Source organism: Mycteria americana, chromosome 8, assembly GCF_035582795.1.
Source record: "Mycteria americana isolate JAX WOST 10 ecotype Jacksonville Zoo and Gardens chromosome 8, USCA_MyAme_1.0, whole genome shotgun sequence".
Lineage (NCBI taxonomy): Eukaryota > Metazoa > Chordata > Aves > Ciconiiformes > Ciconiidae > Mycteria > Mycteria americana.
In genome coordinates, this window is record NC_134372.1 from 31,770,016 (window position 1) to 31,784,167 (window position 14,152).

General features: G+C 33.0%; 1 protein-coding gene across 14 annotated transcripts in view; it reads left to right on the forward strand.

The window, feature by feature from the left end:
- The window catches only part of RPGRIP1L (RPGRIP1 like), an 82,357-nt gene that overhangs the window by 12,206 nt on the left and 55,999 nt on the right, over positions 1-14,152 (forward strand). For 12 of the 14 annotated variants that reach the window (XM_075510596.1, XM_075510604.1, XM_075510603.1 and 9 more), the window contains 4 exons: positions 1,815-1,958; positions 8,251-8,356; positions 12,095-12,241; positions 13,449-13,522. In XM_075510596.1, the coding sequence (XP_075366711.1) occupies positions 1,815-1,958; positions 8,251-8,356; positions 12,095-12,241; positions 13,449-13,522 (471 nt within the window). Of the gene's footprint in view, positions 1-1,814; positions 1,959-8,250; positions 8,371-9,794; positions 10,103-12,094; positions 12,242-13,448; positions 13,523-14,152 lie in introns of those variants that run through there. The other 2 variants (XM_075510607.1, XM_075510606.1) reach the window with 2 other exon arrangements.

Below are 14,152 nucleotides of genomic sequence, written 5' to 3' on the forward strand. Positions count from 1 at the left end.
CCAGGCAAGTGGTGACTGTACTGAATGTGTTACACTGAAGCATTTAAGCTTCATTTCTAGAGGTGGTCAGATTTTATGGATAAGTTGCAAAAAGTGCAGTATGGGATAGTAATGTAAAATGATTTTGATTCACTTCGGCATTTTGAAAGTTGGTTGTAGTCCAGTTGCACGTTTTAACTGAAATTGAAGCACAGGAAACTCTTGATAACATCCTTAGTGTAGAGACTGCATGAGAACAGAGAGGTGTTACATAGGGTGAAGAAAAGATAGTTAACATCTGATTTAAAGATATTGAGGTCTGATTAGAACATTTTTCTTCTCCGAAGTATATCGGAACCTATTATGCTTTTTAGACATCTAGTTTGCTAAAGGATACTTTCAGTATGTGTGTTTCTTTCCATAATGATTTACCTAAATAATATTTACTACAATATCTGTAAATGCTAAATTTTCCATAAATGGGCAAGCTAATTATACAAATACATGAATTAATATGCAATTATGTATTTTGTGCTTGATGTTGTGTGAACACCAAGATTTAGTGGGATCGTAGGAAATAATTTTACAGAAATATTGTTATAAATGATTTTAATAAATAAATTTAAATTATTTAACAATTTTTAAATTGCACTCTGGCTAGCATCCTGTCTGAATTTAACCCTTGCTGAACAGGTACAATTTTTTTAAGTAATTTGCATTATAATGTAATGTTGTTACTGAAAAAAAAAATCTTTAGTAATTTTATAATGATGGGTCTAGAAAGGGCTATTTCTCCTATACCTATCACATTTGAAGACTAGAAAATAAGAGCTATCCATGAAGACTGCCATGAGTCTTGGTGTTCACGATAGCTTTTCTCCTAAGACTGATCAAAAATATTGTGCTATAATGCAGAAAACATTCAAATAGCATTTTTTTCAGAGATTTCAGTTCTCACAAAGGTGCAAAAATAACCACAGTTGCTCAGGACGGTGCACTCAGGTACAAAAGTGAACACATGGCCAAAAATCTCAAGGTACTTTTAAGTCTACAATAGGTGTATGAAGTAAAGAAGAATTGTAGCTTATGTATCAAAAGCTTTAGAGTCGAAAAAATTGTAGATAAATTGTTGCTTATTCTTATTAGGAAAAATGTTATTGGAAAAGATATCTGAGATTAACTTGTCAAGAAAATCAAAATAGCAAAGTTGTGGCCTACTAAAAATATTCAGACTCTGATCTCTATAGGTTTCTGCCTTTCTCTTTTTTTAATTGGATTGACTGGATAAATTCCACTGTTAAAGATGCATCATCTGATTTTTTTTTTTTTTTTTTTTTGTGTAAAGTTACCTAACTCAGAATAAAAGCTTAAAAATTACTTTCACTGCTCCATCCATTGAAGATCTCATATTCTTTTGATAACTAGTAATGGTGTTTTCCTTTTCAGAAAACACTTGGCACTAATGGATTAGGAGGAGGGTATGTTTAATATAGAGTATAAGAAACCATAAATGACGTTTTCAGCTAGGTTCTGCTAAACATTATTCAGTCCACATAAACATTTATTTTAAGAGTATTGTGTTGTTTGTGTTGTATTTGATAATGTGTTTGAATTATTTATCTATTCGTTGTACTATTTACATCTTCTCATGTGGTCACCTCCAATTATTTTCATAGCAAGTTGAACTCTTAAGCCTCTGTTGCGATGTATGTCATTAAGAAATACAAATGTTGCTGAACACTTTTAAAACTTTTGCTCTCTTAAGTATTCATTTAATTTTTTTCTTTTATTAAATACTTACCTGGTTTTGGAACATAAGATTCTTGTACTTGCAGGGAGACTGTGATTGAGTCCCAAAAGGAACACATTGAGGAACTAGAACATGCCAGAGAGATACTTGTGAGTCAGCTAAGAAGGAAAGAAAAGGAAATTGAAGAATCTGTCTTACGGCTGAAAGAGCAAGAAACAACAAGCCAAAGGTATTGTGAAAAATAGAAATCTCCATGGTGGAAGCATTAGAAGAGCTATGTCACAATGTTTATATATAGCTCTGAAAATTACTCGTTCTGTTAAGAAATATGTGCTTTGTTCATTTTTTTTCCTTTGGTGAAACTAAGTCATAAAAAGTTTTACCAAATAGCCATGGATAATTCTAAGCAAGGAGAGTGTTATGATAATAGGTTATTATGTTTTTTCACAAATAAACAAAGAGGTTCATAATTACCATTTTAGAGAATTCATTTCCAGCTGATTCAGATTAAATTGAAGTTCAACTCATTAAATTTTAATCATCTATTGTTTCTTCAATATATTTCTTAAAACATTTTAGATATAGGTTCATAGTGGATAATTTAATGTTCATTAATACTCATTGATAATTTGGAGTCTACAAATAGTAGAAAAATAATGGCCCTGTAAGGGTAGATTAGCAAATTTTTGAGGGAATATGGTATAGCTGTGCAGTGAAACAAAGCCAGACAAATATGCTTGCGGAATGTGTTTCACAGTACAGCCTCTATTAGTTTAATCTCTTTTCTTTCTCTTTCTTCTTTCTTCTTTCACTTTTGCAAAAATATATGCAAAATTATACAACTTTGCATATATTTTCCCTCTTTTGACTGTTTCCATTTCAGCCTGTTACTTTTAATTATATTAAGGATCTAATATGGCATGATCCTGTATTGCTTACTCATTTGATTTCAATGAAAGTTCTACTTGGATGAGAAATATGTGGTCAGTTCTTTAACTGCCTTTCAAGAGAGGGACCCCGTTATTATGTGTGAGCATTCTTTTGTGCATCAGTGGCACTACATAAATAATACATCATAATGTTTGCTATTAAATTATTCACGAAGTCATAAGTCTCCCCTATTCAGAATTTCCTTTATATAGTTTAAATAGGTTAAAGAAGTTGTTATCATAAATAATTTCTCAGTCTGTTCCTACAGTGAATTCAGAAAATATTTAAAAGATTTTTTTCATTATTTGAAAATAATCTGATACAAATCTTAAAGAACTTCTGCGCTTCATTTTTCTGTAGATAAAAACTGTTCTTTAAGGACAGCAGTCAGAAATTGAACATAACTTCCAAATTCAATGTCAGCTACCATGTTTCTGTGAAACTTTTAAGGAGTTTTAAAGTAAAGATACATGTCAAATTTAGCTAAAAAAATCCTTAAATAAAGTCAGGCTATAAAAAGTAGTGCAGATCCTTATTTATTTATGTTTATCAAATTAGTTGTATACAATCCATGATACTTGACCTAAGTTATGATCTGTGAATTCATGTTTGAAGTTCTGGAATTATTTCCTTTATAGTCTATTCTATAGTCTTGTTTGGTACCAGATAAAAGATACGTTAAGTATTTAAGAGTAACTGTGTTTGGTTGAAGACATTGGGAAAGAAATTGAAAAATGTCCACTAGTGCATGTTCAGCATAGTGCAAGTTCTGTAATTTTGCCACTAGAATACTTTATGGAAGACTGTTAATCCCCATGTTTTTCAAGTTATATATATATTTTTTTATGCTGAATGAACCAGAGACAGAACTTAGAGGCATACTATTCTCTTCAGGTTTAACTGTAACCATAGGTACCTATACATATTACCTGTAGGAGATTTTCATTAGCTTGCTTTCTTGAAGTCTTGTAACTACTGTCTAGAACAGTCTGTATTCATTGTTTCATTACACAGATAGGTTTATAGGTTCTGTGTAATTCTTATTTTTAATCTTTGCATCAGCAGAGAAGAAATTGTCAATACTGGAATATTGGAGGAAAAATTGGAAGTTTGGGTGACTGATAAGGTCATCTTATTTTGTCTTTGTAGCTTATGTCTTTGAATTTTGGTACAATTGGCAGCTTTTTCTTGTGTTTTGTAAGAATACACTTGGCTGTCATCTAGTTACGTTACTACCCAAAGACAGTTAATCTGTTGAAATTATTTAGGAACTGTATGGTGCTAAAAGGACATAAGAAATGTGCTTCCACTAATTTTCATGTTGTAGTACCATTTGAGCTCAGCCTGGTGTTAACAAAATTAGGTTACTTTCAACCTTTAGGAAAACATTCTTTATTCTGCTACATGATTAAGAAATTCCTGTGATTGAAATAACTGTAGTTTCCAAGTGGTGAAGCAGCCACAGTTAATAATCATTGATCCATCAGCAGTAAGGAAGGAAGATATTAGTTATCCTGAGTCCTATACCCACAAAAAATCCAGTTATATTTTAAAGCTGCCTTTGCAGCTTCACTACAGTTTCCGTGTAACAACACAAGAGCTACATAACAGAGCTGAGTTCATATGCAGTGTACTCCTCGAGATGATTATTGTAACATGGCTGCAATCAATGTTTTTTCAATATTTCATTAGAGGTTGTTTGGGGACTGTTTCAGGAATATATAATTCTGACTGAATTATAACTTAAGGGAGAAACTTGGCCTGTGGGTTGTTAGACTAAACACATTTTCTTAAGTACAAAATTTAACTGCATTTAGCTTGCATGTTTTTAATTTAAAGATGGCCAAAACCATAATAACCTCATGGTTTGATGTCTATGATACACAGCGCGCAAGTTAAAACATTAAGTCTAAACAACCACATTTTGCAAGCAGCTAGTTTCAAATAACTTAATTGCTCATTGTATTTCCAAGAACATTTCTAAAGCCACCCCAAAATGCATTTATGAAACAGGTACCTGGTTTTTGCATGTTTGTGGGGTTTTTTTGTGTTTTGTTTGGTTGTGTTTATAATGAAAAAGTTTATTTGCCAGTCAGTTTTTAATTCCTTTGGCATTTTTTGCTGCAACATGACTTTGGAATTAGACCTATTAAAAGTGTCGGTTTTTGGACAGGAGTATCATATCTGACGCACTCGTGACTTCTGTGTTTGCATTGTAGCATTGCAAACCTAGATTAAAATGTGGAACATGTTAGTCACAATGCATTATCTAAAGGGTTTTGAGAGACTACAGCATGTATACAAATTTGCTAAATCATGTCTAGTATAAAAAAAACCCATGTAGTTGCATTTCCATATCTGATTTTTCATTTTTATCCAGTTTCCCTAAAGCTCATGACTTTTTTTCATTTGTAGATAGCTCTTTAGCCGAGCAAACAAATACAGAATTTTATATTGGTATTTAAATAATCTTAATAATTTAGTAAGTTATTAAGATTATTAAGCTCTTATTAAGCTCTAGCATCTCTAGAGCTATTGATGCAATGTTAATGTTTTGCTTATTGCAAATACACTATCAATTCAATTACAACATAAAGGTGCTACTAGAAGGTAAACATTTTTGAGGGGGGGGGGTTCCCCTTTATATTTGACTTCCTATAAAGAATAAGAGGTAAAGGAAAGAACGTAATGTGTATCAACATATAATCCTGTTAGTTCCTAAACATTGTAAAATGAGAAGATTATTGAACATTGGTGTTCTATTCTTTACTTCTCTACTTGGGAGTCTATGTATATATCTTGGCCATTGATGTATTTGTCATTGAGAACCATTAGCCTAGAAACCTTTTGTTTATTTTGCCAGACAGAGGGTAACTGATCCTGAGAAGTATGGTGGTGAGATTTTTTTACTTGCTTGTTTTTCTTGTTCTGAATGTGAATGGGGAAAGTTTCTGAACCACAGGTCCAGTTGATACAATAGGTACAACTCTCTAAGAGAAGTCTCAGTATTTTATCCATGTCCTGCTCATATGGAAGTAAAGACAAGATGCAAGGGATGTGGTTTAATTAGACCTCAATTTTATTAGCTTAGCCATCTGGGAGTTACTGGCATAAATTTGTACAGTGCAGGTCAAGATCCTTTCTTTAATCACTTCCTTCTGGCATAGGTTGCTATCAGTCCCCCGTACCCACACAGCTGGTCCCCAGCCTGTTATTGGGACCCCACTCTATATGCTTTTAATCCAAATGATAAGAGGTCTGGAAAAGAGATTGTCTCTTTGGTGTACTCCAGATATTAACCCCAAACATAATTCTTAGTTTTTCAAAGAGTCACTTTCTCCTAACTTCATTTACAATTTCAGACTTTTTAATCCAGCTTTAAGATGAGGTTTAGAGTGGAAGGACAGAGTTCATGTTGCTTATTTCTGCACTTGTGGTAGAAGGTGTGCTAGAGTATGCCCATTAATTCAGGTTACTGCCTAAAAAGGGATGAGAGTTCCTTTTCTTTTTCTAACTTCTGCTCCAGGTCTACCTCTATGTCTTCAGGTTCTGTGGCAGAATTTTTGGCTTTTTTGGCAGTAGAGAAAATACTGAATGAGCTATCTTAGTACAGCTTTAATCTTATATATTATTTTGTTATTCTTTGAGCAAAATATTATCTATATAAGTGAAAGGTAGCATTGACTTTTATATCAAATCTGTATATAACCCCTGTTTTTAAGTTATATCAGAATACCTGGGCAGATGTTCTGGGAACAGAACACATCAACTACCTGGGAGGGAAAAAGCTGTGTAGATAATCAATTTCTGTTCTGTTCTACTGTTTTGTGACTTCATTTATAGAAAAATGAATCTTCCCAACAGAATCTTCCTCAGTTAACTTTGCCTTGCCCACAAAATAGGAAATGATTTTGTTCTTCAACAGCAAGCTCCTTGTCATGTACCTAGATGCCTTGGACATTTCTTAGACATATTTTATTTAAATAAATAAATAAAATACTGTAGAAGTACTGTAGAGAAATAATTTTGTTGCTCTAGCCTATAACGAGAGCTGAGATTGTCATCGATGTAATGCGCTAATAAGAAATTAATGGCACATACTTTCTGTAGCTAGAAACTTCATGAGATAAATACTGTTAAAATTGTAAGAATTTAAATGATCCCAATAAAAAGTAATTTTTCACTTCTGAATTTGAATAATTTACTTCATAATATCAGTACCCCAAACCTGTTTAAATCAAATGTTGTTTCATTCGCTGTTGAAAAAATAGTTAATGTTGATTGTCAGGAGCCATGGGGTTTACATCTGTACATCATAAATTTCACTATCATCTGCTCCTTTTTCTACTTAAAAAGGAAAAAAAAAAAGCCCCCTGCTTAAAAAAGAAGGGGAAAAAAAAAGAAAAAGAAAAAGCCTTTGAAGGCATCAGAGCCTTTTGTTTGATGTGTGGAACAAGATTAATAAAAATGTGCCACTACATTAGCTTTTAAATAGCTAGCATGAGACAGTGCTGCTGTATATACTCACCACAACTTTAATTTATGTAGATAACATGTTTTAGACACATGATAGTTTTAGCATTGCATTAGGGCTGTTTCTTGCACAAGATCTCAGGTTTGTGAGTGTGTTTATCTTCTGTGTAAGGACAATTAACTGGGCAATGCCAAAACACAATAGGCTTTGATATTTTGCAGATTAAAAGGAAAGTATTTCACGTACTCAGCTGGTTTACAGATGTGTAAGCTTTGTAGTCCATTTTCTTGCTCCAGCATGGCATTGTGACAATTCCTCCAATATGTCTAAAATAGATAAATATTGGAAGAGAAATTACCTTTTCAAATGCTAAAGATTTATTCTGATTTTATCATATTTTATATTAATACAAATCAGAATTGGTTTCTCTTCCCGTAATTGAAGAAGCTGTGAAAATATTGGAGTTTAGCTTCACTGTTTGAAGTAAGGGAAAACATCAGAAATAAATATTTATTTAAATTTTGAATTATTTTAAACATCCTTTCTATTAAACAGTATGCTCTCAAATTAATCTTAGAATTGTAACAATATAGAACATCTACATGGATATTAAGTGATTTTCATGTAGTTAGACACACCTGCAGCTTGTTTGAATGCCAGCCTTAAGGTGTTACAGCATAAATTGCTAAGTCACTTTTTCTTAGCAGTATTTATTGGTTTAAACTCTAGGAGGAAACTCCATAAAATGGTAATCTACTGGTACCAAATACTTTGGAGGGTGGAAAAGAAGTGAACAGAAAACAAATTATCTCTTTAGATATAGGATTGTTTTCTCTTACTGTCATATGTAGTTTGATACGATAAACAAAGATGTGTATGTATTGAATGAAGCTGCTATGTCATCATGCGATATAATGTTTATTTACCTAAATTCTGTAATGTGGATTATAGAAGAAATTAATTTGGGTATTACACACTAAATCTTATCCCAAATGTGTTGCAGAAAGCTGCAGGTTTGCAAAAGATTTCAGCTTTTCAAGACAAAAATGATAAGATAATTTATTTTGTATCTTTAAGCTCATGATGCTTTTTTTCTTTTTTTAATACAATTTTGAAGGCTAAACATTCGGGACAATGTGGAAATGATCAAGGTCCATAAACAGCTGGTTGAGAAAAGCAATGCTCTTTCAGCAATGGAAGGAAAATTTCTCCAGCTTCAAGAGGTAATTGCAATTTGGTCAGTAACATTCCTTTACTCTTGTCACATAAGCATGCATAAATGGAAAATAAATATACACAGTTCTTGATTCTGAGTCAATGCTGAGTACGTGAAAATGAACCACATAATACATTGCACCCAAGCTGCTCCAAATTTGTAGGTTTTTTTAGTCTTAAAATTATGGGTTTTTTTCAGAAGGGTCTAGCAGGTCTTAAAGCTTTTATCTGCAAAGCCATCCCAGGCAGATTGTGGAGAATGAACAGAGTTGTCTGGCTGTCTAAAGAGATTCCTGATCATTTAAAAAGAGGGGTTTGACTTAAACGTACTGATTTATTAAAGAAGGGGTACCAGACCCCTCCTCATTTTATCAGTCTTTGATAAAGCTGGGGAGGTTTGGCTGTTCAGAGTTCTGACATTAGGACCTAACTTGTATTCCTAAATTCATGGAAATTATTTTAGAGGGCTACTGTAAGTAATAGATTTTTGTTATAAAAAGATAAGTTTTATGAAAATATCACCAGAACATGCAACTGCATGGTAGATTCCGTACAGTTTTTAGTTATACAGCATTTTTCTGCTTCTTCCCATATGTATTTGGAGAACCACATGTGTATACAGACAGTGGCAATATGATAATAGCTTAGAAATGGGAGAGTTCCTGTGAGCAGGAATCCTACATGCAATGGAGCTTTATAAAGTATCCTAGCCTTATGAGGTGGAAGCACTAGATATCCTTGTAAATTCTTACTGCTGCCTGCTTCTTGTTATTTTAGCATGCTAAATAACACTTGTGCCATTAGATTTTTGTTCTGTTCCTTTTTTCCTGGGTTTTTCTGCTTCTACGTTTTGCTTTGCTTTGCTTCCTTCCCCCACCTTGGTGTAGTACCTGTATCTTCTCTGCCAAAGCAGCTCTGCTCTTAGTAACTCAAATCTAATTTTTCTCAGGGTGAACTATGTAGAATGTAAATTCCAGGGGAGACGGGTTTCACGTGGCTTTTTGTGTTCTTAAATAGAAAGCAATAAGTAAACTGTTCCATTTTAAATCATATGCGACTTTTTGGTAATTTACAGCAAATGTCAAGTATTTATGCCTCTATCTTGGCAGCAGCTGAATAGAAACACATGCCTAGGATTCAAACTGGTATTTGAAGACTTTGTTTCTAATATTCACAGTGAAAGCTACATTTTTGAAAGGGATGAGTGTGTTTTCTGTCTCTCTTTTTTTTTTTTTTTTTTTAACAAGATAATGGATACAATGGTTTTCCCATTTCCAATCATTTGAATGTTTGAAACGTGTCTACTAAATGTGAATAACTGTAAAATCCAAAATTTCTAGTTTAGATGTCACATACAATACTTATCAAGAGAGCAGGTTTTAGTATTTTTTTATGTTTATCTTGATGATTTTTACAACTATTGAGTTCATTATGATTTACTTTCAGCTTCTACCAATTGAAACCCATATAATTCCTCCATGTTCATCTTTGAACTTGAGTCAGCCAAAAATGTGAAACCGCAGAATTATAAGAGCCTATAATCCTGCTCCATCTAATGATATTGAAGTTGAGCTTCCTACCAAACATTTACAGGACAGTTTTGTTGATAAAGAATTTTAATGTAGCCAGTTGAATGAAGGAATTGTGCAATCTGCTTAGAAGAAAAAAGGACCCTGGAACTGTTTGGATTATGTATTTGATCCCATTGGTATATTTATTTGCTTTAATTACAGACTGAACATTCAGGATTTCATGATTTGTAATATGAAATATGCTAACCTGTGCAACTGCAATCTAAAATGCTATAGAAGGTTAATTCTTCTCTTGAACAATCGTACAACAATTTCAGAATTGTAATTGAGAGCAGTATGTTAATTTGTGCAGTATTTCTAGGAGGTATATATCCATTTTCTTTAAATGGGTTATTTCTAATTGACAACAATATCAAGGCATGTTTCCCAAATTCCAGACTAGAAATATTAAACTAAAATCATCATCCCAATTGTTGCCATGACCCAAGTCTTGGGATACTCCAGGGAGAGCAGGGTAGAAAACAGTTCGGGCATAATGGAAAAAAAGTGCTGACAGAACACTTGGATATAGAAGAATATCCAGGTAAAGAATGCATTTTGGAAAAAAAAAAATAATGAAGGTGAAGTCATGGTCCCTTTAAAGTTAATGAGGGAAGTTAATCCAAAATGGTCAGAAGAGTAGCAGAGGCACTGAAGGATTAGAATGCAGTTGAAGCAAGGACATTTTTCAGGAGGATGTTTTTAGTGCTTTTAATGAGATGGTTCAGTAGAATAAATACGATTGTTGAATTTGTTTTCAACTGTTTTGGAAATTAAGGAAAGAGATAAGGGTGAAATGGTCTATGAAAGACAGCTTTGCCAAGGTGGGTTTTTTTTCTCTTCATATATAGTGGGCTGAAGTGACACAAGTTATTGAAATGGAAGAGAACTTCAGGAAAAAATTGAAGCTGAGAGATGGGAAAGAAAAGATGAGTTCACTTGGACAGTTCGAAGGGTTAGAGACTGTAAGGATTCTGATTTTGAGGAGAAAGGAAAGAAATTTGGAGAGAAATTAAGAGCGTAAAAGAATTATTTTCTAGGTGTCATTTTTTGAAGTTATTGAAATACAGTTCACGGATACAGGACAGAGCAAGAGGAGCACTGAATACAGACTGTTAAAAATTGATGAGTAATATACTTCATTATCTCTCTGAAATAAGACTGACTGCTAGTATTATTTATTCTCCATAGTACTTTTGTTATGGAGAAATGAGATATGAGAGGCTGAAGATCTGGCTGGTGATTGGGTTTTCTGTGGGTTTTTTGTCTGTTTCTAGGATATTCAGACTGTATGTGAACCTAAACAATTTTTACAGGATTCACATTCAGCTTCTTCATTTAACTACTTTGTAGGAATATTATATGGAAAACACGAAGCTAACTTTTCCTGTCTACAATCATGAAACATTATCTATACTCATACATGTATTTGACATAAATTTTCATATGATCATTTTATTAAACAGGAGATTGGCTTTTGGGCTGTTTTGTTGCAAGTCATAATTTGAATGTGATTTACATTGAAATTCTTAATGAATGAGGCTTTATTAAAGCATTGTGGAATGTAGGGAGTATAATATTAACTAATATTCTGGAAATAGAGGTTCTATCAGCATCCTCCATTTAATATTAAAATTGGTCAAACGTGCCTTAATATAATCCATTGAAGTAAATTAAAATGTAAAAGAAATCATAAGTCCCTCGTTAAATTACTGCTAGCAGGGAAATAGAACTGAATGCATTAGGACTGTGAAACAATTATATATCTACAATTAAGGGTTAACAGAGCTGTGGCAAGTTCTGTGATTAACATAACTGTGGTCAACATTCATTTTTGCTTGCTACTGCAGTGGTCTTGGTCAGCATGTCTAACCACTGTAACCACAGCAAAATCTTTTAATTGCTTGACAGATGTATTTCTTGGTTGTTTTCATCATGACTGAACTGAGGGTTTAATGTTCATGAGAGCAACAAGAATGCCACCTTCTCCTGGCCATGTGTAATGAAAGTTGCTTTCAGTTACTTAGTTCAAGAGTGTCTCCTGTTGACCACATTGAGAATATATATTGAACACTGCCATGAGAGACCACTGGTTGAATATGAGAGTGCTGTACATTCTACTAAGTGTGATTTCTTTTATTTTTTTTCTGGATTTTTCTTCCTTCCTTTTCATAGAACCAAAGAAACCTGAAGATGAGCCATGATGCTTTAATAGCAAAAGGTGATGAACTGAATGTACAGCTTAAAGAGGAGCGGTTAAAGTGCCTCCATCTTGAAAAAGAACTGCAATCAGTGACTATTTCAAACCTAAGGGCAGAGGAGGTGAGATTTTGTTCAAGAGACCTAGAATCTGCTTTAGGTAGTACACATAGATAAGGGAGAAGTTAATGATGGGATACGTTTTAATTGTAGAGACGTGAATAGACCTTTCAAACACATTTAGAAGGATAAAAAAATACATATACTTTTATCCCATTAAAAAGAAAATCCTGTGGCTGCTGCTTGCATTTCATAGAATCATGAACCGTACCTGGTCCCCATGCCACATAATCACTGCACCAGCATTTGGACAATATTTAAGGTTGGTGGTTAAAGCATAGGATTTCATGTCAGTTCTGATACTAACAAGTGGTTTGTTAACCAGAAAAAAATCATAATGCTTCATTTATTGATCACTTATTGCTAGTTTTTTAGTATGATTTCAACCTGATTTAATTACAGTACAATGTAGTATTACATCTTACTCAGCAGTTCAAATCAGTCACTTCTATTTCTTTGTCTAGTGGCTCTCAGAGATGAGTATCATCACTAAGAGTCACCCAGATATAGGGCTAAAAATCAAGTGTTTTATTCCTCGTTATCTTCAATATATGAGGAGTAAGAGCCTACAAACTTATTTGGTTTTTATTTCATTGTGTAGCAACTTAAGTTTAGTTTTACCACCTGGTTTACCCGTTTTGAATGTATTTCACATGAACCAAGTTTACCAAGATTACCTCATAGATATTTCCTCCTAACCTTTAAACTATTGTAATGCATGTAGGGTATATCTTCTGGGTTAAAGAATCTTGTATCTTTAAAACCATGTCATGCTTTAGTGAGTATTTTGAAAGCAAGGACTTGTTGTTTCTATAAGGTCAATAAAAAAATATTTACAGGACCCATTAACTAGCTAATACTAATACTCACTTACCAAAATGGAAATAAAAATGTGTAATGCTAGAGATTTTTTTTTTTTTTTTTGCATAAGGCAGAATGTGATTAGATACTGTTGTTCAGCTGTGACATGTTAGTCTCAGCTTCATATAAACAACTTTAAAAAGACTGGACCAAATGTAAATCCATGTGGTGAAAAAAAGTGTTATTTTGAAGCTGTTGTATAACTTATTTTGAAGCTAAGAGGCTGTTGTATAAAAAGAACAAATAAAAGCCTGACAATGCCTACAAATTATTAACTAATTGTCTTTACACATTCGTTGTAATTTCCTTTTGTGCTGTGCATTGCTTTAAACTTCCTTCTTCATTTTAGTTACAGGAAAGAATAAATGATCTAGAAAAAGAGAAGGAACTCATGAGGGAAAACTATGATAAGCTGTATTGCAGGTAAGTTATGGTTTCTGTATATAAAAAACCTGATTCCTGTCCTGTTTAATAGGTCTTCATATACTGTGTGCTTGAATGTGCATGTGCTATATTGCATATGTTATATTCATGCTATAGTTCATCATATCAGTAAGTGTATATGGAAACTTTTATGGTTTTGTCTGTATTTCATCTGTTCTTTTGAAACAGAGCAGCTTCCATACTTGTTCTAATATTCTTGTAATAGTAGATTACTTCTTTTTAAAAATGTGGTTAAAAAATAAGAAGTCACTTTATTTTGAACATCAATGCAAAAAGTTCTTATTTGAATTTCTAATAATTTTTTTTTTTAGGGTTATTGTTGAAAGAAGAATACATGTAGGTAGACATATATTCCTTTTGGGTTCGTTTTATTTTATTTGGGGAAAAGTGGTGTTTGAACTTTTTGTACAAGTTCTTCCAGCACTTCTCGGTGGACCTATATAAAGTCTGATATTTGACAGCTTATCCAATGTTTATTTTTGAGGAGTGGTTTGTTTGTTTGGTCATAGCTACCATTTTACTTGTACTGGTTCTGCTTGAAGTTTTTGTGTAGGCTCATGTAAGTTATTGCAAAGGTTCCTGTACATAATAAGTTGTATAAATTGTATC